The sequence below is a fragment of the Ursus americanus genome, chromosome X, assembly GCF_024610735.1.
Source record: "Ursus americanus isolate L20-20 chromosome X, mUrsAme1.1.p, whole genome shotgun sequence".
Taxonomy (NCBI): Eukaryota; Metazoa; Chordata; class Mammalia; order Carnivora; family Ursidae; genus Ursus; species Ursus americanus.
In genome coordinates, this window is record NC_142164.1 from 96,844,876 (window position 1) to 96,870,702 (window position 25,827).

At 42.7% G+C, this 25,827-nt stretch overlaps 1 protein-coding gene and 1 pseudogene across 11 annotated transcripts in view; one reads left to right on the forward strand and one right to left on the reverse strand.

Moving 5' to 3' along the window:
- DMD (dystrophin) overlaps positions 1 to 25,827 on the forward strand; it is a 2,097,152-nt gene that overhangs the window by 1,875,025 nt on the left and 196,300 nt on the right. For all 11 annotated transcript variants that reach the window (XM_087859359.1, XM_087859361.1, XM_087859356.1 and 8 more), the window contains one exon: positions 18,923 to 18,983. In XM_087859359.1, coding sequence (XP_087715485.1) covers positions 18,923 to 18,983 — 61 coding nt within the window. The remainder of the gene's footprint in view (positions 1 to 18,922; positions 18,984 to 25,827) is intronic.
- Positions 13,705 to 15,501, reverse strand: LOC123796907 (small ribosomal subunit protein uS8 pseudogene; annotated as a pseudogene).

Below are 25,827 nucleotides of genomic sequence, written 5' to 3' on the forward strand. Positions count from 1 at the left end.
CCATGTAATATATTAAGGAAAAAAGTGGACTTCACAATTACAGTATGATCACAACTCTATTAGAAAATAAAATAAAAACAACAGAAGGGGACACGTAAAGACAAGACTGAAAAACATCAGAATGCAAAGAGCTATTGTGGTTTTTTTTTAACTTTTGCAGCTTTTTATAATAAGCGTGTATGACTTTGATAATGGAAAAAAACAATAATAGTTAAGATTTTTATTCTCCAGCTTTTAGCCCACTGACCTCTTACAATCGTACCCTCTGTTGATGGCTATGGAACTCCATAGGACAAATTTCCTTTTAACTGTTTGTTCTGAATTTAAAAGCTATGAGTTTCATTGAGTGATCTTCTTCTTCTCAGATTATGAGATACTGTAAAAAGAAAGAATCGATCACTTATTTCTTGCAGACTTTATCATCTTAAGTGCCCTAATCCAATTCCTGGTTAACTTTTTGTCTCATTAAAGCAATCTAAGCCTTTACAGTTTCCCGTTGCTACATCAGACTATAAAGTTTGTTTCTATCTTGAAAGTTACCAAACCTTCATCCCTATACCCCACCCCCACCGCCTCCTCCCACTCACACACTTAATAAAAAAGATGGGGGAAAAAACTTTAAGCACGTTTAATAATTGCTGACATTTTGCTTAACAGTGCTCCAATCTATGCTACCATTGTCCTCAGGGGATGGATGAATTTGAAATACGAGTGGGCCAATAATTTAAAGCTTCAGATCGGCTTAAGGAAGCCGTCGTGATAAGTCAGGAAGAAGCTTGCAGCTACAATGTGAGATGATTTTCAGCCTAAAGCTTCCTCATCAGGGAAAAATCTCAGGGCCAAATAATTTGGGCCAACTTCTTCAGCAGTCACGCGCTGTTGCAAGTGTTGGGAATTTGGGATAGATGCCTTATAACTTATCAGTGATGCTGGTACCAGCTCCATTAAGTTCAAAGGTAGCCTTTCAGATGCCCACAAAAAGCAGTCACAGTGATAATAATTAAACTCTTCTCAAAACCAATTTCTATGGCCCTTTCTTCTTGAGCTGAAATTTATATTCTCCACAAAGACCTAGATTTATTTGCTTTGGAGTAACCTTAGTTACAAAAGTTTGCATCTTCAGCCCTCCGTATCCATTTATTTGGACACACGAGGAAGCTTTGGAGACTTCTCCGTTTCTGCTGTGGGGATTTGTGTACTGGAGCTGGCTTGTCCTGGCTTGAAAAAGCCAGTTGTTAAATATACAGCAATTGTGAGCTGGTTGTTAAACTGCATCTTCGGTAGCTTGAAATCAGCTGCAGTGGGACTACAGACCCCACCAAAACTGGCAAACATGGCAAATTAAGCCTCGTTTTTCTTTTTTTGCATAGCTGGTTTACCAGAACGCCACCAAATCAATGTTATTCCTATTAGCCAAAGTTGTAGAGGCAAAGCTCAGGATCCAAATATCTATCTGCCTTAAGTTAGGGTGACCACTGGTTCTGGTGTGCCTGGGATGTTCTTGGTTCGAGCACTGAGATCCCTGCCTCTCAGGAAATCTCAGTGCTGAGTGTAGCGGGATGGTCGGTCACCCCAGCCTTAAGTAATGTTTCATGGAAACAGATTCTTGTAGGAGTAATTTGCCTAGACAGGAGCTCTTGGGTGAAAGGAGGGAGGGAGGATGCAGTGGGGGTTATGCTGGTGATGGAGTCAAGCTAAGCAAGGAAGTAGAGATGAACTTTGGCTTGACCCCCCCCCAGGGCACTCTGGAACACACATTGATCCCCAGAGGCGGCCCCATTTTGAAGGAAGGGAGCTGGGTTTTTGTTCCCCCATGTCAGTCAGGTATTGACTATGGATTTCTGGGGAGCAGGGGACAACAGTTCCCATTCCACCGAGGAGGGTTCTCTGGAACCAGGGGCAATGGGCCCATAGCAATCAACGCTCATAGCAGCTGGGGATGGGTGCATCAGCGGGGAAGGGTGTTCTGAGGGGGACGCCAGCAGCATTAACATCTCCCAGACTGGATGAAACTACTGTGCTCCCTGTGCGTAATCTGACTGTAGAGCGCAGCAGTGACCTTACGCTTGATCCCAACCACCACTCGGCCACATACCTGAATGGAGATTAGTCCGGTGGCATGGCAGAGACTAAGCAAACGCTTGTTTCTTTCTTGTTTTCCTCATCGTGATGGATTTCTCTGGCTCTCCTGGGGACCTAGGACACTGCAAGCAGCACCACGGTGCTGAACCAGTGTCGTGACACATGGGCACCGTTTTAGTGGAATGCTGGCTCTGAGAGGTATATTTTTACACTCTCCAGAAAATGAAGGCATTTGTGAGTTTGGCCTACGGTAACATTTTGTCATCCGTCCCAAAATATAAAGCTTTGCACAACAGAAATGGTGGAATCACATCCCTGTGGGCAAAAATCATTACTCTCATTTTTCCATTTGGATGTTTTCCATTTTCAGAACATAACCAGTTTGGGATTACAAAATACTTTTTGGTGAGAACTTTGAGGTGAGGACAAAGGCATTTTGTTCTTCTGTAGACTTAGATAAACTGTTGCTGGTTTAAAAACCATTCTCTTGGGGCGCCTGGGTGGCTCAGTCGGTTGAGCATCTGCCTTCAACTCAGGTCATGATCCTGGGGTCCTGGGATCCAGCCCTGCCTTGGGCTCCCTGCTCAGTGGGGAGTGTGCTTCTCCCTCTCCCTCTGCCCCTTTCCCAGCTCATGCGCACTCTCTCTTTCTCTCTGTCTCAAATAAATGAATGGAATCCTTAAAAAATAAAAATAAAATAAAATAAAAACTATCCTCTTGAGGGACACCTGGGTGGCTCAGTCAGTTAAGCATCTGACCCTTGATTTCAACTCAGGTCATGATCTCAGAGTCATGAGATCAAGCACTGGGTCAGGCTCCATGCTGAGCATGGAACCTACTTAAGATTCTCTCCCTCTCCCTCTATCGCTCCCCTGTCCCTCTCTAGAAAAAAAAAAAATTCTCTTGAATTTTTAAGTATGCTTTCAGATATCAGGAGTAGTAGTCACCTTGATTTCAGCCTACTGCAAATGAGCTTTGGCTCCTCCAAGCTGTAAGGAGCAGGGAGAGGCTTAGGTGATGAGGGGGACACCCGGAAACATAAGGAAGGACGGGGAATGGCAGTCACTGTGGAGAGTGTTTGCTTCTCTCTTGATGTGCTTTGCTGCTGTAGAGTCAAACTACCACTGTATCAGAGCTTTTGTCTCCTCTCTACCTTGTCCTTACAGTTTTGACTGCCTTGTGACTTCTGCTTTCTTCATTAGCCCTCTAACTTTTTTGTAACTTCCCTACCTTTCTACCATCTAAGTTTCTCTTTCTGTTACAATCAAACTCTGCAAGAAATTGATTGATTGGGTCAGTTATTTACAATGTCTTTATATTGAAACCAGGCTTTCTTGACCCGGGTGCTCTAGAAAATTCTTTGTTGGGGAGACTGTGGTGTGCACTGCAGGATGTTTAGCAGCACCCCTGGCCGTCCCCCACTCCATGCCAGTAGCACCCGCCCTCTCAGCTGTGACTACCGGAAATGTCCCCAGATGCTGCCAAATGTCCTTTGGAAGGCAAAATTGTCCCTGGTTGAGAACCACTCCTGTATGCCTGACTCCTGGATGATGTGTAGCCATGGCAGTTGGGTCACATGAAACACCAGGTAGAATGACCTACGTGCGAGGAGTCATTTGAGCCTACTTTACTACAACTCCCAGGTCCCATGCAATGAAGAGGAGTGTCCTCCGCAGACAACCTTCAGCTGTCTGTCCCTGGGGGAATTGCTTCAGCTGCCTCCCCCAAGGTCACACCCCCTCCGAGGGTAGCTCCTGATGGTTGCAGGAGGTTAAAGACCTGGCCATTTTGGCATAACACAGAGAATTCTAATATTCTACTTCAGAAGCTCCAATGGGGTCCGCTGAGACTGTCACTGGGCCTGCGTCCTATCTTGACTTTTCTCGGTCACCACTCCTGCTTCCTTGTTCTCCCTTCCGCAGGTGTTGATCACAGGGGCGCACCTTACTAAATACCCTGCTCTCTAAACATTGTCTCAGAGTCTGTTACCTAGGGAACCGCATCTGTGAGGGGACAATGTAACTAACAGGCATTTCAAAGCATATAAGGAAAAGGTATTGTAATAGGCTCGTTCTGGTCACTGAGAGATTTGATTTACTCTTGCTTTTATGATGAAGTTGATGATTTTGCCCAGTGTATATAGTGACGATCATTATTTAAGATGTCTGACCTTGTGACTTCCATTAACGGGTGAGGACTTTGAGGACAGCATAAGATTACATCAGCCTCTTGCCTTATACCTTAAGTCCAGCAGCACACACACCAATGACAGACAAGAGTTAGAATGAAGGATAGTCGATAAAACAGATCAGAAAAGGAAATGGGTTGGAGTGTGAGCACCAAAAGGGTAAAGGGCATGCATTCCTTTTTTTTTTTTTTAATGTCATGCATCCAACATCTTGCAGATAAATATAGGATATGCCTTGATTGAATGAATACTGGGCACACTGAAGATTTTTCCCTCTCTAATACAATAGAAAGACCTGAGTCTAGTGCCTGGTCTAATGTCCTGAAAAAATTATGAGCTTCACTTTATTTTCGGCCAGCTAAGAATTGATTCATTCTGTCATTCAACTAGTCCATTCATTGACCAGTATAGGTCAAACTCTGTTCTAGGTACTGGGGAAAACTGTAGTAAATGAAAGAAAAATCCTCTCTCATAGAGCTTAAATTCTAATAGAAGAAGGCAGTCAGGCCATGATAAGTTTGACAGAGAAGAATAAAGCAGGCTAGAGGCAATAGGAGAAGGGAACTTTTTTTTTTTTAGGCTTTGCATTTCTTCTTTTTATTTTATTTTATTATGTTATGTTAGTCACCACACAGTATATCCTTAGTTTTTGATGTAGTGTTCCATGATTCGTTGTTTGCATATAACACCCAGTGCTCCATGCAATACGTGCCCTCCTTAATACCCACCTATCCCAATCCCCCACCCCCTCCCCTCTGAAGCCCTCAGTTTGTTTTCCAGAGTCCATAGTCTTTCATGGTTCATATCCCCCTCAGACTCCCCCCCCTTCATTTTTCCCTTGAAAATGGGAATCCCTTTGAAGGATAAGGAGGTCAGTGAGCGACCAAGGGCCAGGCCAAGTCAGGTCTTGTCAACTATGGTTAAAAACCTTTGAAATTTCTTCTTAAGAAGGGAATACTTAGGTGGGTTCTGAGCTAAGAAGTGACATGATCTGACTTACTATGCCTGTAGCATTCCTTCCTATATTTATTAACAAACACTAGGCACTTGAAATAGGAAGATGCGAGAGACTGAATCTGGGAAACTCAAATTCTAAGCAAGAGAAAAAGACCTATTTAAAAAAAAAACTCTACCTATAGTTGTGGTGAATAGGAATGATAAGACTAGAGTGGAAGGAGGAATTAATTCTACAGGAAGCAAAATGAAATGTTCTTTATAGACTAGTAACTGATGTTCCTAAGCCCAGTTTCCGTGGAGGGGTGCACTTCCCATACAGCACCAAGCAATTCTCACATACTGGCAGGTTCAACTCAGTTCTGACCCCATTGACCCATAGAGAGCATCAGATCCCACAGGTTAAGGGTACAGTCCTACAAGACTGCCCCCCCGACCCTGCCCACTTCAGATGCCAGTCGCAAGCCCAGGTTTTACCAGTGCTTCTCACCAACCAGCTATAGGTGGGAGGTTTCCACAACCTCCTCCTTGGACGTCAGACATAGTCACAAGTCCAGATTGTTTCCTGTACTTCTTTGGACCCACTGGCTATAAACCAGAAGTTCCCAGGACTTCCTCCTCAGGTTTGATTAATTTGCTAGAGCTGTTCCCAGAACTCAGAGAAACATTTTACTTCCAGGATCACAGGTTTATGATAAAGGGATGGAACTCAGGAACATCCAAATGAAAGAGAGGCACAGGGACAGGTATGCAGGAAGGGTGTGGGGCTGCCGTGGCCTCTCCAGGCATGCCACTCTCCCCACACCTCCATGTGTTCACCAACCTGGAAGCTCTCCAGACCCTGTCCTTTTGAGTTTTTCTGGAGTCTTCATTACGTACTAATGATGGATTCAATCTTTGGCTATTGGATTCAACCTCCAGCCTCTCTCCTCTGCCCCCTCCCCAGGTCTGGCGGAGGGGTGGAGACAGAAAGTTCTAACCCTCTAAAGATGGCTTGTGTCTCTAGGGTGACCAGGTTCCATCTTGGCCTTCCAAAAGTCACCTCATTAACATAACAAAAGCCACCTTTATCCCTCTCCACCCAGGAAATTCCAAGGGTCTTAGGAACTTTGAACCAGCAACTGCAGACAAAGACCAAGTATGTATCTCTTTTAAAATATATTGCAACTAGTATAAATGCACATTGTCCCTGAGGCTATGTGCAAATCCAAGGTAGAGAATATTTCATCTGAGAGGAATCGAGCAAAGAAGGCTTCTGATTGCTTGGCCCTTGATTTCTTTCACTTAGCAAGGTTCACAGGATGTATTCTGATATGATGAATATCCCCCTTTCCAATTTTACATGTAGCCTCCTTATAGCCCTTTTGTCCAGAAAAGGGATTTCTTATGTATGTATAATGAATATAAATATAGGTTTTAGAGAGTGCTAATGTTTTAATGAGCTAGAAATAGGCAGACGAGAGAGAATAATTGAAGGATTAGTCAACATGGGGACAATTTGACTTGGAAAGAGAAAATCTGAGCAGGAAATGTCTAGGAAAAAAATTAGAAAAGGCATGGAATGAGCTCATTTACGGTGTGAGTTAAGGACAGACGGATTTATTCTCAAAAGGTAAAGAGTGAGAGTTCGTGTTGTAGAACCTGACCCAGGCCAGCTACCAAGGGAAGGAGACTGGTTCCAAAGACTTGGTCCAGGAGGTCTGGAGCAGAGAGGTCTATTTTTTTTTAAGATTTTATTTATTTATTTATTCATTCGACAGAGATAGAGACAGCCAGCGAGAGAGGGAACACAAGCAGGGGGAGTGGGAGAGGAAGAAGCAGGCTCCCAGCAGAGGAGCCCGATGCGGGGCTCGATCCCACAACGCAGGGATCACGCCCTGAGCCGAAGGCAGACGCTTAATGACTGCGCCACCCAGGCGCCCCTGGAGCAGATAGCTGTATTAAAGCTTGCAAGGGAAGAGGGAAAGTTTTGAACCAAATCTTCAGTTATTCCTGGAGCCCAGCACAAAAGCTCACCAGAACCCTTGCTGTCTTAGGGCAAAATAAAGGACAACAAGGCTTAATTCTTAGACAAGATCAGGTCATTCCTCTCTCGTGAACCAGCCACACTAATTTAAATAGGAAAAAAAAAGATGGTAAGTTTGGTCATGTGAAATTTAAAAATCAAAACTAAAAATAGAAATTAAAACGAAAATGTCTTGTTCTAAGTCTTTCTAAAAATACTTAGCTGTTTGTTTTGAATTCCTAAGCAATACTCATATAAAATGGTCAAACTCCCCTGGTTCTCATAGTTGACACCAGCATCAGAATGCCAAAAGGAAGATTTGTCTCCTCTCAAGTTTTACTACTCTGAGAACTACATAACATTTTTTGAAGAGACAGAAAATGGCGGCAAAAGGAGGAAGAGGGATTATTTACTGGCATTGTTGCCTATGCCTGTGCTTTAGTGGGTACCAGTCACTTTAACTCTAGAACCGCAGAGTCTCATTTGCCTGGTTGCCCTAGCATTCTTCACCCTGGCAGTAAGTTAGTTAATGGAATAAATATCCTGATGACTCACCACATGAATGATGATGATGATGATAGTAGGGGTAGGAATAGGAATACAAAAAATATGGAGCACTTTGTGCTCTTAACACTGAGGAAGCATTTTCCATGGATTAGCCTGTGTCATTTTCACGGGAACCCTGTAAAATAAGGAGTATGACCATCTCTCTTTCACAGAGCAGAAAAAGGACTAGAGAAGTTTAATGAAACATTCAAGTTTATACTTATAATCAATACAGATGATCAGCTTCAGAGAAGGGGTTCCGGGAACCAGTGCATGGCAACCCACAGGTCTCAGCTACAGAGACCAAAGTGGGTAATCCCCATTGATCTTTGGACGACAGTAGAGAACGTGGCTAGTAACAAATCAGGGAGACTTCTGCTTGGGAATATTTTTCTATTCTTTCACCTCTTTGGTGTTCTTTGACCCCTCTCTCTCTGCCCACCCTCCTCTTCCTTACTCTCCCTCTCTCCCTCCCTCCCTCCCATATGAGAATAGAAAGTCTCTGTTCTCGTGTTCATAGGTCTAGAGGTCAACTGTAGTTCAGATGATCTAGATAAAGTTTGGGCAGCTCTTCTGCAGGCTATCGGTTGGAGGTTGGCTTGGTTTGGCTCCAGGCTGCTAGTTTCACTCAGGTTGTTTCTAAATATGTTGGGTTTCGAGGCCCAGGCTGAAGAGTCAGAGAGCACACTGGGCATGTGCTCCTGGCAGATCACCAGAGCACAAGAGTACAAGACTCTCTTCGTATCACATCTGCTAAAGCCCCATTGGCCAAAGCAAGTCACATGGCCAAGCCCAAGGTCATGGGGCTGGGAAGCATTCTGCTCACCAGGAGGCTATGGCTCAAGTATCAGTGTTTCGTTGTTTCACAGGGGAGGAAAGTATTGGTATCAAAATTTAATCTCTCCCACCTTCTTTTTGCTTTAATTTCTGTCCTATCCTTAGCTCTTTCTCACTCTCGCTTTCTAAATGGATGTGCATCCCATCTACAGTCATTTGGTTTTTAATATCGGACTTGCTCCCTACTGGCTTAGGTTTCAAATTTTACATTCCTTAAAATTTCCCTCATGCCTAATACAATACCATTCACACAGAGAGCATTCAGCAAATGGTGTTGACTGCCTGCCGTGTTTTAAAAGCACATCTGGAGAGACACTAAGGGCACCTGGCAATATTGCACTGACTTGTTAGTAACCCGGCTTAACCCAGATGGCCTAAAGACTGTAGCCACCTTTACCCAGAGGAAAGTTCTGTGGTAATACAGTCAGCCAGTTCTGTTCAGAATTAGTCAGACATTCCATGAGCATAACTCAGTCACAGCTCTGTTTATATAGACACCTCTCTTCCTATAGCTGGCTTTGGGAGGTGTAGTTCTTTCTAACTGTCCCAAGAATGACAACGAGGTTCTTGGGGTTTTGTATAAGTCAGTGGGAAGGAGCTTTTCTTTCATGAGTAGTGCTTCCAAATATCGGTTATGAGATTTTGCGGGACTGTGCAGCCAGCAGCACTTGGAAATGTTTATATCTCTGTAACTCAGTCACCTTGGCAAGTAGTTTAGTATGAACTCTTGACTTCCCAGATCAAATGGAAGCCTGATATGCTGAATGCCTTGGCAGTCTACTGACAAATCCCATGGTGTGGTATTCTGTTCACCATGTGCGATGGTCCCAGAGCTCGGTGTTCTCCATCTGACAGCTCATATAATATTTACAGGTTGTTATTCGTGAGGAATTTTAGTTAGCCATAAAGATTTTCACAGCTACGGCAGACATTAGAGGTCTCATTCATCACTCTTGTGACCTTCCCCTCTGGAATGCAGCCCATCTGTCTCTGCTGGTGAAGTCTTTATGGAAAATCTGCCCATCTTTGAAAGTTTAGTAAGTGATCTTAAAGTTTTCATTGAATCTTTACTTTTGATATATGATACAGACATATAAAGCACTATTCTTATTTTAATTTAATGTTTTAAAAGTGTTCCATTTAACTCGGCCTTTCAGCTAAATGACAGAAAACTCACTCTTGCTACCGGAACTAGATGTATCCCCTCTCCCCTCACAAGGAAATAGAAATCACACAGAAAGCCATCACAATGGGGGAAAGTGAGAGCTACATACACGTACATTCAGCATTGATAACTACTGGAAAACTTAAGCACTGTACTGTAATTTTGAGTGTGACCTTAGGAACTTAGAAATAAGTTTTTTTGTATAATTGAATATTTTAGAGAAGACGCTAAGCAAATTCCATAAATAAATGAATTGAGTGGGCTGGTGTAGAGAACAGCAGAGAGGGATGACCGGTGTGCAGATGTTCCCCCTGTCCCTGTACGTTCTCCTTTCATACACAACTTCTCAGATGCTTGCTTAGGACCTAATCCTGCTACTTCCTTCTATCCACTGGCTGTTTCAACTTCTGTGTCTGGTTAGGCCTTCACTGCTCTTGTGCAATTGCCCTCTTGAGATCACCAAAGATCTTGTGACCAAATAGATCTTCCTCTTTTATACCCTTAGTACACTGGAACCCATTGGTACTCATAATGTCTCACCACCTGACTATCTTTCTCATGTTTTACCCTACTTCATTCTAGTTTCTGTATCGTTTTTCCTTGGAGGGTTGTTGTTTTGTTTTTACTGGCACCCCCATTATGGGCCACTTCCCAGGGTACACTTTTCTTTTAACAGCCTCCTTTCCTGCAAGAGTCCAGCTATGTTTATAGCTTCAGCTACCATTTAGTACTTACGGTCTTGCCCTTTCGCCTGAGTTTCAGTGAAAAGACCCACATTCCAAATATTTTAACCTAAATATGAAATTTATCTGAAATTCACTTTCCAGCTTATTTTTTCTGCCAGTCAAACTCCCAGTTGCCTAGTAACTAAATCTTAAATGTACAGAGTCATGTGTGACTTCTCACTCTGAGTGGATACCAAATTCACTTAGGAACTACCTGCTGAACTCCACCCTCTTACCTCCAATCCATTGTACATGGTTACACAAGAACAGTGTTCTCACCTTTACAACATTGCAATCTAACATTTACAATCCCCCAACTGTAAAACAGTCTCTGGCCCTCTCTTTCCCATTGCTTCAAATATGGACTGGTCAATTCATCATTCATGCTGATGAGTATTGGACAAACGGTCTACCTGAGAATGAAGAACCTATTGAGCAGATGCCATTGGTCTAGGCAGAGATAGAGAACAATGTACTATAAGCCCAAGCAGTTACTGTTCAAAGGTATTTCTCTCTGCTGCACTTTATCCTGTATGTGGCACGTTATTAGTAGTTAGGAGTGGATGCAAGGGTTGAAGACAATTGCTGCTTAGTTGAGGCAGAGAGATTGATTCTAGAATCACCAACATTCAGACAACATCCCATAGGTACGTGATTACAAACATTATTTCTATGGTGATTAACATTTTGCAAAGCAATTTCATATCCATTTTCCCATTTTATCCTGATAGCCTTTCAGCAAGGGAGATATCATTATTCCTATTTTTCATATAAAATAAATAAGTCTCAGGGAGAAAACAAGACTTGCTTAAGATCAGGGAGTAACGGTGGAGTTGGGACTCAAATTGATTTCTTCTGAATCTATGTTCTAGACACTTTCCACTTGATCCGCATACCTCTCAAGATGCTGGGTTGGGCATTGAGACAGAAAGCTGATGTGCTGAGCACCTCTCTGAACTTGGAAAGTTTACAATCTGTCATGGAAAGAAGGGGTATGAGAAACATGTTCTCAAATAATCTGTATCTGGCAGTATATCTAATGTGCCTTAAGAATTATACCAACTAAGTGCCATTGACCAGCAGAAAATTGATTTTTCCCTTTCTTCCTGGATCAATAAAGAAAGACTCCTGCTGGCAGGAGTGTAATTTGTATAAAATGCCTTTAAAGCGTTCATAGCCTTCAATGAAATAAATATATTTCGAGGAATTTTGCTTAAGAAAAATGGCAAAACTGTGTGCAAAGATTTATCTACAGAGAGGTTCATTGCAGCCTGACTTACAACAGTGAAAAACTGGAAACAATCTCAATTTTCCCAAAGAGGGTGTTTCTTCAATAAATCATGGTACAGCCATTAATGGAATGCTCTTCAGCCATTGAAAATGTGAGCCAGGAATGATGTGAGTGGCCATAGATGGTCTGGATGGGTGGGAGTGATTCAGTCAGAAGCAGGTTTGACCTCATGTAACAGAAAACTCAAATTAACAGTGGCTTACACAAAGTAGAGGTGTATAAGGTTCTCCCACAGCAATCCAGATACATAGGAATGGTGACTACATAACCATCAGGAACTCAGATTTCTTACACGCTTCTTTTCAGTCATTCTTAGTGCATATCTTCTGTAGCCTAAGTTGTCAGGACCTTCCCCATAGATGCTCTGGAATTCACCATGCCCAGGCACACCAAACCTCAGTTTCCAGCTACATACACCTGTGACTTGGCCTTCAAGGCTTTCTCTGGCCAGAGAATTAATGACCTTCCCCGCCCCTCTATACTCCAGGAGTAGCCCTCAAGCAATAGTAAATAAACCCTCCAGTTCCTTCACCCCCACAGAGGTGGTAGAGGGAGATAACTCTGAAGTGTCTTCTGTGCTTAAATCCTCACCTCGGTGCACCCCAGGTACCCAAAGCAGCACTGCATCCCTTATCAGCTTGGCTCCTTTCCTTGCCTTACTTCCAGCTCCTGTACCAGTGCTTCCTTGAATTACAGCTCAAACTAATTCAGCTCACGTCCTTGTCTTCATATTTGCTTCTGGGGGATTACAGCCAAGATGGCTTCCATTCTCCTGGTTACTACAACTCTGGCCATTATCCTCTCCTTTTCCTCTTTCTCTTCTCTCTCTCCCTCTCACCCCCTCTCTCCTCCTTTCCCTTTCCTTCTCCAGCTTCCTCCTTCCCCCTCCCCCCTCCCCCACTCTATTCCAGTAACGGCTCTCTGTCCTTGTCCCTCAGACCCAGGGATGCTTATAGTTCCTTGTTCTTAATGTTATCCCTAGTGATTTCCCTACACCCTGCACAGTCCTCTCTGACCAACCCTTTAACTAAATTATACTCAACTTAGCTGATAAGAATGTGCCATCTGTTTCTGGCCGGAACTCTGACTGGTATACTTCCTTTAGAATATATGTTCTTTTAGGGGCACCTGGGTGGCACAGCGGTTAAGCGTCTGCCTTCGGCTCAGGGCGTGATCCTGGCGTTATGGGATCGAGCCCCACATCAGGCTCTTCTGCTGTGAGCCTGCTTCTTCCTCTCCCACTCCCCCTGCTTGTGTTCCCTCTCTCGCTGGCTGTCTCTATCTCTGTCAAATAAATAAATAAAATCTTTAAAAAAAAAAAAGAATATATGTTCTTTTAAAACCTGATCTCATTTAAATAAGAAGGTCCTGAGGGCATGGGACATGTCAAGGCCTCTTTCCCTACCACACGCCACCCTACCCCACCCCTGCCTGCAAATACCTAGTGCGGAGCTGAGCACGTAACGTATGTTCAGTAGAGAGCAGTTGGTGGATTTTAATCCTAGAATATTAGATGTGTTCACTGAAGAATATCCTCAGAGACGAAAATGCAAAGTAGCAGGAACTGTGTCTTACTGGCTGCATTAGCGCCAGTATTTGCCAAGTGCCTAGTGCATAGTAGGTGCTCTGTAAAAGTGTATCCAATAATGAGTGAGCTGATGTTAGGTATTGCTTTGTTTGTTGAGGAACCAGGGTCTGTTTTCATCTTTCAGATGAAAATCGGTCTCAGCGCTATGGAAATTAGTTTCTTTCAACTGATCAGATGATTGAATTTAGACAGCTAGAATAGGACCGATCATGGAGATGACAGATGGTAGGGAGGTGGATTTTGACCAGAATAAAAGGAATCTCTTCCTTCCTTCCTTCCTTCCTTCCTTCCTTCCTTCCTTCCTTCCTTCCTTCCTTCATTGAGGCATTTTATTTGCACGTATGTATTACATCCCTAGAAAAAGAATCCCAGGGTTTTCCCTCCTGTGTGTTTTCATCTTGCTTCTTCATGGTCCATGATGCCGGCTGAGGTTGTCAGTACAATAAAACCAAACTGGTGGGGTGGGAATAGATTATTCTGGCATTTTACTACATCTTTGAGTTGTACATCAGATCTGGGGCTGATCACTCTACACTTGTTTCACCTACCCCAGAGGTTCACAGCAATGTTCCCAGCTCTGTGATCATCAGTGATTTCAGATTCACCAGTGTAACCATGCTGCATCACCACAGGGAGAAACTGGGCGATGACTCTGGAGCACGGCCTAGTAAGAACCTGGCGTTTGCCTCTCTCTTCAGCATTGTTAATGTTCTTGAGAGCATCTGCCAGGACATTCGTGTGCACCGCTATGGCGACACACAAAGATGGCAGAAAGAGGACAGGAGGGCCAAAGGAAGCTCTTTCTAATCATCACTGAAGCTATGGGGAGTACAAAAGAGGGCTTCCAGGATCAGTACAGGTGCTCCAACAGCCCCTGGGAAACCATGTGGTGGAAATCATGTAGAGGGTAAATTTAGATATCAGAGCATAAAGAACTTGGACTAGAAGACATTATATTCTTTTTCAAGATGAACTTGTTCACTCAGTTGTTTGGCAAATATTTATAGACTGCCTGTTATGTACCACACACAATAAAATAAAGCCCGGAGACTAGACAGACTTGACTTGGTTACAATCCTGGATGTGCCCTTTGCTAGCTGCCATGACCTGAGCTGTTTGCCTGACCTGTTCTGAGCCTCACTTTCTCCATGTGTGATAACGGAACAGTGGGACCCCCTTGGGTGTTTGGGAGGGTTACGTTCGGGAGCACACAGTGTGGAGCTCACAGTTAGACACAGAGCAGGTTTGTTTTCTCCAGTTCCTGAATCATCTGACTTGAGTAATAGACCCAAATTAGGATCTAATACTTAGTGACTTCGGACCTCAGACACACTATTCCATGTGATCTTAACTGTTTGATCATCTGCAAAATGAAAATGATAATGCCTCACGAGTCATGATGAGTGTCACACTTGAGGTCACGTTGCAGGAGCAGAAGAGGCTTTCCTTTCTCCCCTCACCACCCTTCTAGATCAGGCATTCTCAGTGGGAACAGTAGTGCCCCCATAGGGACAAAATTTGGTTCCTGGGGGATGAAAAATCTTACTTTTTTTATGTGAAAAATAGATATACACAGTACATCAACAGATGTACAGTGTATCTGTGATACCAGATTTCACTGGGGACGAGGGGAGGAAGACCAGGAAAAACTATCTAAAAAGATACTTAGCAGGATGACTTTGGGGGGTTCAGGAAAAAAAGATGGAAAAACATTGCTCTAGAGTCGATCTCCTTGTTAGAATATACCCATAAACCCATTACTGGAATTGGCTGCCTTCCGAGAAGCCGAATGCCTGTGGCTGGTGATCCTCCCTACGCCTCTTCATTAACCCCATAAGCGAGGTTTCAATTTAGTCTCCAGTGAATGCCATATTATTTATTTTTATAACCTGCCCCCAGTTTTTTTTTTTTTTTACTGAACTACATTATCAAACACCAAGTCCACCAAATAGAAGAAAAGTAGAAAGATGAATGAATGTACTTGGGTCTGAATTCCAGAGAGTGTTCTTTTGGCACGGCTTTAATACCATTAGTATTCTTTTTAATTTTCTGGTTAGGCCCCCATGTCGATTAAAATATGGCTGAACACCAGGGTGCATCGCTTGGCACGTCCTGTTCATCGCGCATTAAAAAATGGTTGAAATAAGAACTTCGCCCACATAGTGTGACCTCTGAGATTTTCAAAACCACCTTGGGCACAGTATTGAATGCTGTCACCTAGAGGGAAGGAAAGCATTTGAAGGTAGAACTGCTCCCCTTTCTTGCTCTTAATAACATACCACATCTGTAACGCGAGGGTTTATTCATTGGGAATGAATAAACCCGCGTGCAGTTTGCTGTTTAAATTCAGTGGACAGTCCCCCCCCCCGGTGCTGGTGCCGTATGATAATGCATGATTTTTACACTCAAGGATCCGAATCACGAAGCTGCATTGGATTTACACATAGCGGTTAGAGAAACACCTGTATAAGAAAATACCAAAGGACAGCATAGTGTCATATAAAAGCTATTTGCCAATAAATCTGCCCTTGATGGGCTACTAAAAATGGGCACAGCAGGCATAAAAGATGTGTGCGTCTATTACACAAGCTAGCTTGGTGAATGATGACAAGCTTCCACTGGTACACCGAGATAAGAAACAGCTGCTGTTGGTGTCGGCACCCCTACAAGAAATGAAATGGTAATTCTGGGACACACTTACAAGAGTTACCATATATTTGATCAACTTTTGAATATATGCAAGCCCAGAATCCTCTGGCAGCCCAAGCGAAATTGCCGACAACCTTTTAACAGTCTCTTGAGAAGGAGCACTAAATCTGATCACATAGGACCTTCCTTGGATTGAGTGTTATTTCCAAGGCAAGTCGTTCCAGTGTGTTTGTGGTGGTAATGGGGTGGGGTGAGGGGGGGAATGGGGCAAGACCGTTGGTAGTTGCCTTTTTTTTTTTTTTTTTTTTTTTTGCATCAAGGACATTTTTTAGTATAAAATGTTAGGGTTTCAAATGATGAAACCTAAGTTGTGTGGGTGTGTTTGTAGACTGTGAGTCAAAGAGGGAACAAACACCTTCCAGCACAAAAAATTCACTGAACTTCACCATTGGATTCATTTGATAGCTACACACAAGGACAAAAGGCTTGTCTGATTTTAAAAACTAAGAAATCCACAATTTTTATATACAATTCATATATTCTGTATGGAAAATTAACACTTGAGACCTGCAGTTATAAACACGTGAAGTTTCATGTTGATCTAGAACTTGGAATTTTTTAGAATATTCTTTTGAAATCTTTCCAACTATTTAGTTTAAGCATATTCTGAGTACTCCTCCGGCATTTTATTGGATTTTTTTCTTTTTAATGCTTAACAATGCAGAGTCAACTGTAGACATTCAGTGTAGGTGTGGCCATTAGCTCGGCTGGGTCCCCCCCCCCGGCTTTCCCTGTCTCTTGCTAGATTTTCTGCTTGAAGCTTGCTCCATTCAGGCAGGCCCTCCCCCCTTAAGCCAACTAGGCCGCCAGTAGACCTCTCCAAGCACACTTCTCTCTGACAAATGCCTATCATAGGAAATCCAAATGGACTCTTCTGCTATCAGAGGATATCCCCAGCATCCTCCAAATCAGAAATGATTTCTGGACCATTAAACTGATAAAGAACCGGAAAGGAATAATGACAGAAACGGTGGGGTTCAGCCCACAGACACCTCTAAGGAAAGAACAGCAGTTGTTTCTTGGTTTACAGGTTCATAGACTTGGCAATACAATCGGTGAGAGCTGGACCAGACGCTCTTGGAAACTCTCTTCTTCCTTCTGCAATCCTATGGTTTTAAGAAGGGAGGTGTGCTGAGCAGGCAGGAGCTAGGATTTCTGGCTCTCTACACTGTTTCCTCCTAGAGAAGGCTTGGGTTTTAGGTGTCTCCAACATCTGACTCTGCCCAGGTATGTCAGGGAGTCCAGCCGAAGTTCTTAAATCAGATCTCACTTCCTTTATTGCCTTATCAGGACGAGAGGGCTGTGTCCTAGTGAAGAAAAACAGACAAAAGGAGAATAGGGCAGATAATGAGAAAGGCAGAGAGGGTAGGAATCTTAGAAGAACATCGAATGCGAGGGACTACTTCAAAACAGCAGATAAATGTCTTTTTCCCCATATTAAAAATCTGTCTGCCAAAATGAAAAGGCCTAATTAGCAGCTAAATACAAATCCATGTCCTCTATCTTTTAAATGACACATCACCAAGGTACAAAGCAGCGTGTCTGGTTGAAGGTTGGGTGATTCGATCCCTCTATTACTCTGTATAAAACAAAGAATCTGTAGTTTCATTACCCTCAAATTGTCTGGCAGTGGGTGAAGTTAACTTTTATTAGAAGCTGTTCTTTCATATTATACAGTGTAGTCAAGGATATATTAGCTTTGACGTTTTCTTACATCTCAATATACTGTGGAGTGAATTTACTGTGAGACTAATTTAGAAGGAAGCTTTTCATAGGAGGAAATAATGGTCAGCATCAGCTGGGCTGCAAATTATAAGCAGGATGAAAATTCAGGGAAAGAATAGACAGATGCATAACATTGCTAGACGTTAATAAGCACGGTTCTTATATTTCTATTCCAATAATATTCTTTGTCTCTTAAAACTCCAGTTTCGTAAAAATTCTTTTCTGGAGGAAGATTTTATTGTTGAAGAAATGGTATCGTGCATCCTAACACGATTATTTTGTCTTAAAGAAAGAAAAACCCATCAGATTAAACAGTATATAAAAGGTGTTTTAGAGCTCATGTCTGAGAAAGGAAAAACCCCGGACAATTTAAGCGTTTAAAACACAATTTAAAGATGACTGATTTGACTAATACACAGTATGGTCGTTATAAAACAAATTCCCAGTATGTGAAATTTAATTTCACCTATAGGATTCATCACTCATCACAAAAGTTTTACTATACTCTGGTATCAGGTACCATTCTCTCGCTTTTGGTTGTTTTTTTCCAACAAGATCATGCTGGTCAGCTGATATTTTGTGGGGCCAATTAAACCTATTATTGGCCGATGAGACTGGATTCTGTTTAAAGCAAACAAAGACTGAAACAAACATATCAGACTGATGAGTGTAGTCCTTTAGCTTCAGTAACTTAGAATGTAACTCTATCACGCAGGGATGTTTCAGCTGCTAAACTAATAAAACCCAGTCAATCAAATAGTAAAAGATATTGAGAAGCAGCAACAGGAAGTGTTATAAGAAAAGCACCCAATGGAGACACATAAAAGAAAACCCGTCAGTCGACTCATTCTGTTTCTTATCTGTTCTATAGGTTTAGCGGTGGAATGGGTTTGGTTTTTTTTTCCTTAGCATTTATCTTTGTGCCTGAATGAGTTCAATTTCACTTAGATTAGGACAGAAACTTCAGAACAGCAGGTTAATCCGTCCTGTCTTCATGGGCAACTGAGCAAACAGACCAATATCAGTGTAAAATTGTAATTCTGGAGATTAATGTTGTCTTTCCTGTTTGTGGTGAACTTGACCTCCTTGCCTTTTTTTCTCTTTCAGCTTCTGTCCAGGGTCCCTGGGAGAGAGCCATCTCGCCAAACAAAGTGCCCTACTATATCAAGTAAGTCCGAGGTGTCTCGTTCCTAAAGCAGCATTTATTGTGGCTAATCTTCACATTCACAAATGAATGTATTTCTGAAATGTGGTGTTAACCTGGCCTACAACACCTAGTTCTTTTTTTTTTTTTTAAGATTTTACTAATTTATTTGACAGAGAGAGAGAGAAAAGGGAGAGCTCAAGCAGGGGGAGCAGGAGAGGGAAAAGCAGGCTCTCCGATGAGCAGGGAGCCCGATATGGGGCTCGATCCATTCCCCAAGGAAGCTTGGCTAGTCAGCTCATGCTGAAATTACCACTGAGAATGTGCTGATGCGATAGGGAGCTGCCTTTAGGAAAAATCCATTTGATGCAGCATATATGTTGGGTTTTGTGATGGGGGTGGTGTGGATTTTCCACAATCGAACAAAAAGCTGCAGATAATATTATTGATAGTGGGAGTAAATATTTATAAGGACGGTTTCATTTATTTGGGGGTTTGCCCACGTTTCCTTTTCAGCAAAGATGGATGCTTTCTGCAGCTCAATGTACACAAAGTGTTTTAGGTGAATAAATAGTCTATGTACCTAAAAGGCAGTCAGCGGCAGGCCCGGATGTGTGGAGCTGAGGTGTTCATTCTCGATACGTAGCACTCAGCATTTTACACATAACGACAACAGAATGATACTGTTTTCTGGGGCCATTTATGTCAGTCAAAGGAATACAGGTGCTTAGAAGCACCTTCCGCAGGATGCTGCACGAAATACAAATTATGATACATCGGGTCAACATGGAAGGGAGAGGAGGGAGGATATGGAGTCATGATGATACCTTAACAGTTTCCCACTGATTGTGCAATAGAGTTCAACTTCAATTTCACTTTGAATCCAGTGTCTCAACAATTTAATTTCGTCGGCTTCATGAAATAATCTTCAGTACCAACTAAAGTCTTTGAACCTGCTTCCACCACGAGTCTGACTAAAAATACTTCATGTGTTCCCATTGTTTCAGCCTCCCACATTTTATTGGGTCACTTTCTGTTCTTCCGCTGCCCATCAATTCTTCATAATTCAGGTCTAAAGCAATATCAGCAATCCTAGATCTTCATTACCACAGTCCTCCAGAAATTAGATTGTGTGCCTCGATTGTGTTAACCCAGAAGAATGAGGGTGAGGGAACTCTTTGGGCACATCCTTTAGGAAAGCTGTGTCTTATTAAATTTTTCCGGACAAGGTATCTCTTACCTTTAAACATTCTCCTTCAATTTGCTTCGATCCTGCTTTTTATTTTTCTTCTTTTTAAATTGTATTGTAGTGTTTTTATTCTGTATAATTATTAATTCAGTCACTCTACGTATTTTAATACATATTTTAAGTCACCTGTGTTATTAAATGATAAATTGATTTAGACACATGCTGTCTGGCTTTACATCCACTGTATGTTTTGTGGAACACCTAATTCAAGCTCCTCCCAGTCATCTCCAGTGTCTTCGTCATCACAAATTTTCATCTCTAAGATGTTTGGGACCTGCTACTTCTTCAACCTGTTTATAAAGCTCTCACTTTATCCAATTCCGTTCTGATAGATGAAGAGATGGTCTTTACTAGACAAAGACCCTTCTTTTGCAGCCAAGATTGGAGGGCTACCTGAAAACCCAAAACATCTTCAAGCCATTATTCTCCGGATTATTCCTGTTTGGGGCTTATTAAATATCTCACAGGGATTCCTAGCATTCCCTCCACCCCCAGCCCCTGCCAATGTTCTTTCCCTAAATATTTATCTTCTCCCTGATGTTGCACCCACTACAAAAGATCCCAGATCATGGCCGGGTAGCAATGAACATGAATTCAGTCCAAAAATAAAAAGAACAAATTAAAGAAAACCTGTAATTCCCCCCTATCACCCCCATAACTAGTCTCTTGCTGCTTCTTGGTGCAATCAGAGAGCAGCTACCCTCTCTTTGTCCCCCTGTCTGTCCAGTGCTCCTTCACTGACTTGAAGATGATCACGGTGGCCGTGTTGATAAGGGCACAGATAGGGAAACAAGAAAACTTGAGTTCTGGTCCTGGCTCTGTCGTGAGTTGATTGTGTAGCCTTGGGTGAGTCACTTAACCTGTGCAGAGTTTAGTGTCTCATTCATAAAATAAGAAGTTGGAGTTGGTGATATCTAAGGGCTCTGTAGCTCTAAGAATCAATGAGTGTGACTCATTAAATGGTCTTGTCCAAATCCAAAGACTTAAGATCTCAGCTTTTCTTCAAGAAGTTTATCTATATTGTTTAAATTCTTTATTGTAATTATTAATGTAATATAAATTCTTATTTTAAAAAATCATAGGAATTCTTTTTCCACTGTTTAATTAGCTGCAGATATGCTCTCTCAACCCACTCCAGTTTCTCCAAGTACCTATTTAAAGAGTTCAGATCTTGATGTTTAATTTAGGACTATCATTCTGCCTGATTTACTGGTAAAAGAGATAGAGCAATAGACAGAAAATCAGTAGAAAGGGGAGTCTGGAGACCTCAAACCCTCTGAAGTGACCAGTTTCTAGGAATGAGGGATTACATAACTTCTCAAAAATACCTCTGAAACTTTCTGGAGATCACTTATCTCTAAAAATTATAATCTATTTGAAATTAGAGATTAGAGAATTTCTCAGATATGCGTCTAAAATGCTAAGCTAGGGTAGGGAGAATACATGTTCAAAAAATATACATTGTCAACAAACAGACGACTAATGCCATTTGTGATTTATTATTACACATTACTGTTGTCTGAAAGATTCTTTTCATAGCAAATTACTTTGATGTACAAGGTTCAGTGGACTTCATGCACTGGCTAGTGCCATTTGTAATTCGAGATGCCTTATTATCCACAAATAACAATACTGAAAAGTTTATAATGACATTACTTCAACCAGTCCCCACCTTGTCCTTCCTCTTTGTTACCTTGTCTCAACTTGCTTTCAAGAGTTTTAAGCACACATTTCCAGGCACAAAGCCAGATGTCTTCTCTGGGTTTTGTTTTTTTTTTTAAGATTTATTCGTTTATTTTAGAGAGAGCATGCACGTGCACGCTTGCGCGGGCAGGGAGGGGCAGAGGGAGAGGGAGAGAGAAACCCAAGCCAACTCCACACTGAGCACAGAGACTGACGCAGGGCTCGATCTCATGACCCTGAGATCAGACCTGAGCTGAAACCAAGAGTCGGACACTTAACTGCCTGTGCCACCCAGGCGCCCCCTCTGGATCTTTTTTTTTAATATTTAATAATTTTTCGTTTTCAGCGGTGGGATAAACTGATCACCTAAACAAGCAGAGGTTTCTGCACCAGTAATCCCGTTCAAGTTAGCTGTGTGCACTCGTGCTTGAGGTTATAAGTCACTACCAGCGTCTTCTGCTCTAGCTTGCCAATCAGACAGTGTTTATGCCTGCATCCTGACACCAGCTTTTCATATGATGCTAAGAATCTTGATTCTGATACTTCAAACTACATGTTTGTCTAGTTTATTAGTCCATAGCATTCATCATTGTTACAGTTTTCATATTCTCTCTCCCTTGGGGCTCTCTTATTCCTGCCAGCATCTCTTTCAGGTTATTTGATTACAGCTTTCATTGCCCCTGAAAAAATAATCACCAACAATGTTCAACCTGTTACAACTGCCTTTTCCACTCTCTGCCATTTTGTAGTTTTTTGGCCTACTGTCAAACTCATGAAAATTTCAATATAATAGCCTTTAACCAGCTGCTGCATTCTGTTAGGATTTCTTTCACCTTTTTATGTTGCATACTCCCATATGGGTAAACCGAACGGAGCCAAGAGCTGGGACTCTCTTGCTTTCTTAATGAGTTAGAAAATTATTCTTCTGTGTTCTGGACCGTCAAAAGAATTTAGGAATCCCAAAGTTACATGCAGTATGTTCCTGCATAGATGACATAATAAGAGCATAAGAAATAGCACACTGGGTCAGACCAGCAGGGCGACTAGCCCGGAACTCTGTCCCAGATGCAGACACCCGTGGCTGCTTGTCAGTTAACCTAGTAAATGTCATTTTAAAAAATCAGGATGCATCCTGACCATTTCTTCATAATCCATCGTAAATCAGTTGGCGTTGAGTTTTTCCAGCACTTTCTTACTTTCTCCATTCCCCTCTTCGACCTTGTCTTCGGAAGAATGAGTTCCACGAATGTGCTGCTTTCTGTGTGAAGAAATAAAGGGATGTTGCAGTTTCTCTTCACTGCACAGTTTCGAACCTCAAGGGATGGCCCCCATTAAGTGCTGCCGAATCCAGTGACTACAATGGTATTTACCCAAAGTAGACTTTTTTTTTAAAGATTTTATTTATTTATTTATTTGACAGAGAGAGAGACAGCCAGCGAGAGAGGGAACACAAGCAGGGGGAGTGGGAGAGGAAGAAGCAGGCTCCCAGCAGAGGAGCCCAATGCGGGGCTCGATCCCAGGACCCTGGGATCACGCCCTGAGCCGAAGGCAGACGCTTAACGACTGAGCCACCCAGGCACCCCCCCAAAGTAGACTTTAATCTCACATCCCCTTATAACCCTTTTTCATTTTCATCTTCCCAGGCTGAGAAGTTCTAATCCGTTTTAGGTTCTTAATCCGTCCTTGAATGAAAGAGAAGTATTCCCCTTGATCATCTTAGCTGCTTTTCCCTGGATCTCTTCCAGTTCTGTTACATCTTCCTTGGGATGTCGTGACTGGGACGGCCCAAGTACTGGTTATTAAATTTGTTAGCATTGTCTGTAGTCTCAGCTCGCTCGTGAAGAAAGTAAACGCTATTCGCCATCTCCCATTGGTGAGAGATGGAGAAACCAATCGAGGTCATAGCTTGGTCTGCCTATATTAGTTCTGGCTGGAGGTTGATTTGCTGCTACTTTTCTGTAATAGCGGCTGAAGTGTTTGACCTTCTGTTTCTGCCAGCTGGCCCCTAGAAAGGCTTTGGGTTTCAGACAAGCTGGTCCTTTCCTCTTTCAAAGACGCCGCCGTTGCTGAAAACCCAGGAGGCATTCACTAGTGAAACCCAGTAGTAAACCTGCTGACTCGATCACCAGGAAGGCACTGCAGCAGGTCCCCTGTCTCAATAGCTCTGAAGCACTTCACAGGAGAGCGACAAATGGGGTTCCGGGGAACACGCTAACTGTTCAGCTCTTTCTTACGTACCATGCTCAGGAAGCGGCTCAGGTCTACAGGAGCGTCTCTCTTTTCCTGCGGCTCATTTGGGATGGGGTCTACGTATGACCTTGATCTGCCCTTCTCTCCGCCCTCAAACTCAGACATGTTTCCGCAGCCACCTACTGTGTGGGAGCTGCTCACCACTCTCTGGTGATTCCGGCTTAGCCAAATGCAATAGAACACCTCCTTGACTGAAGCCAGCAGTCGCTCCAGGCAACATTTCTTATCACTGTGATGGTGTCTGCTGCCAGAATGGCTGGTTGAGGTCCTGACGCTCCCGTCTTCTATGGCTTGCCTGGTACCAGTATTCGACATTCCACATGGAATTGTGGCCATCTGCCTAGACATGCCTTCTGGTGTTTGTGTCTTCTTCCATCCTGTTGGTCTATTCTCAGTTAAACTGATGAGTCTTGCTCTAACTGTAAGGGCCCATGCTCCCTAACTCCAGGAGCATCTGAGTTTTGACACCACGTTCCTCTGTACCATAGTGCTTGATGGCTACTTTCTGGGCGCTTTTCCAGATTCCAAATCCACCTCCTCCCCCCCATTTAAAGCATATCTTGCCCTCGTTCTTGCTCCTGCTCCCTATTGTGCCAGGAGTTGCTCTGATTCAAGTTTGGGTGAGTTTATTTGTTCCTTTGAATTATCACTCACTATCGCAGTCCCTGTATTTATGGAGAGAGGAAGGAGCAGTTAGCTATGTCTCAGGTTTAACAGCAACCACTGGGCTAAGTATCTGTGTTGGCTGGTTTGCAGTGGATATATTTTCTGAGAATGAGACGGGCTCTTATTATAAAGAACACTGGATTATGATATCCAGCTTAGAATATATTCCCCTAGTTCTCATTTGTGATATCTCACTGTTCTAGGAATGATACTGATCTTCTGGCATTCAGTTTAAACCCTGGTTAAGATTGGCAGAGGTAGACGCTCTATGAAACGAGTAGATAGAGCAGGCATCCGAAGACTTGAAGTCTAATTTCAGCCTTGCTATCAACCAGCTATTTTTTTAAGTTTTATTTATTTAAGTAATGTCTACACCCAACGTGGGCTTGAACTCACAACCCTGAGATCAAGAGTCATGTGCTCTACCAGCTGAGCCAGCCAGGTGCCCCTCAACTAGCTATTTGACCACAGGTGAATCACTTCCAGTCTCTGGGCCTCAGTTTCTCCATCCATCATCTAAAGCGGCTGAATCACATGATACCTCATGTCATTTCCAGCCCTGAGATTCTCTGATTTTATGAATATTGACTTGGAAATAAAAATGGTTCTTAGCAGTTTTCTGGAGGAATTAAAATGGATCTTCAGATCACCCTTGAGAATTCTTACTGCACCATCAATCTTCTCAGGATAAAGGACAAACAATATTAAACCTTTTTTTCACTTCACTGTTTAGCACCATTGATAATAGGGAGTGGATGTAACAGAATCAGCTGTCTAATTTCAGCTGTCAATCTTTGAGGATACTGGTGAATATCTGTGGGTAATTAAATTTGTGAAATCGCTGCCAAAAGCCTGGTGCTCTGACTTTTCAAAAGGGTTTAGTACACAAAGATAACCCAGAGGTCAGTCTTCTCTGCCGGGCTTTCTCCTCCACAGTTTGAGGGTTCCAAAGGTCACATTAGCCACGTCTCATTAAGCTCTGGAACCACAATGAAGGAATAGTCAGTAATGAATAATTGA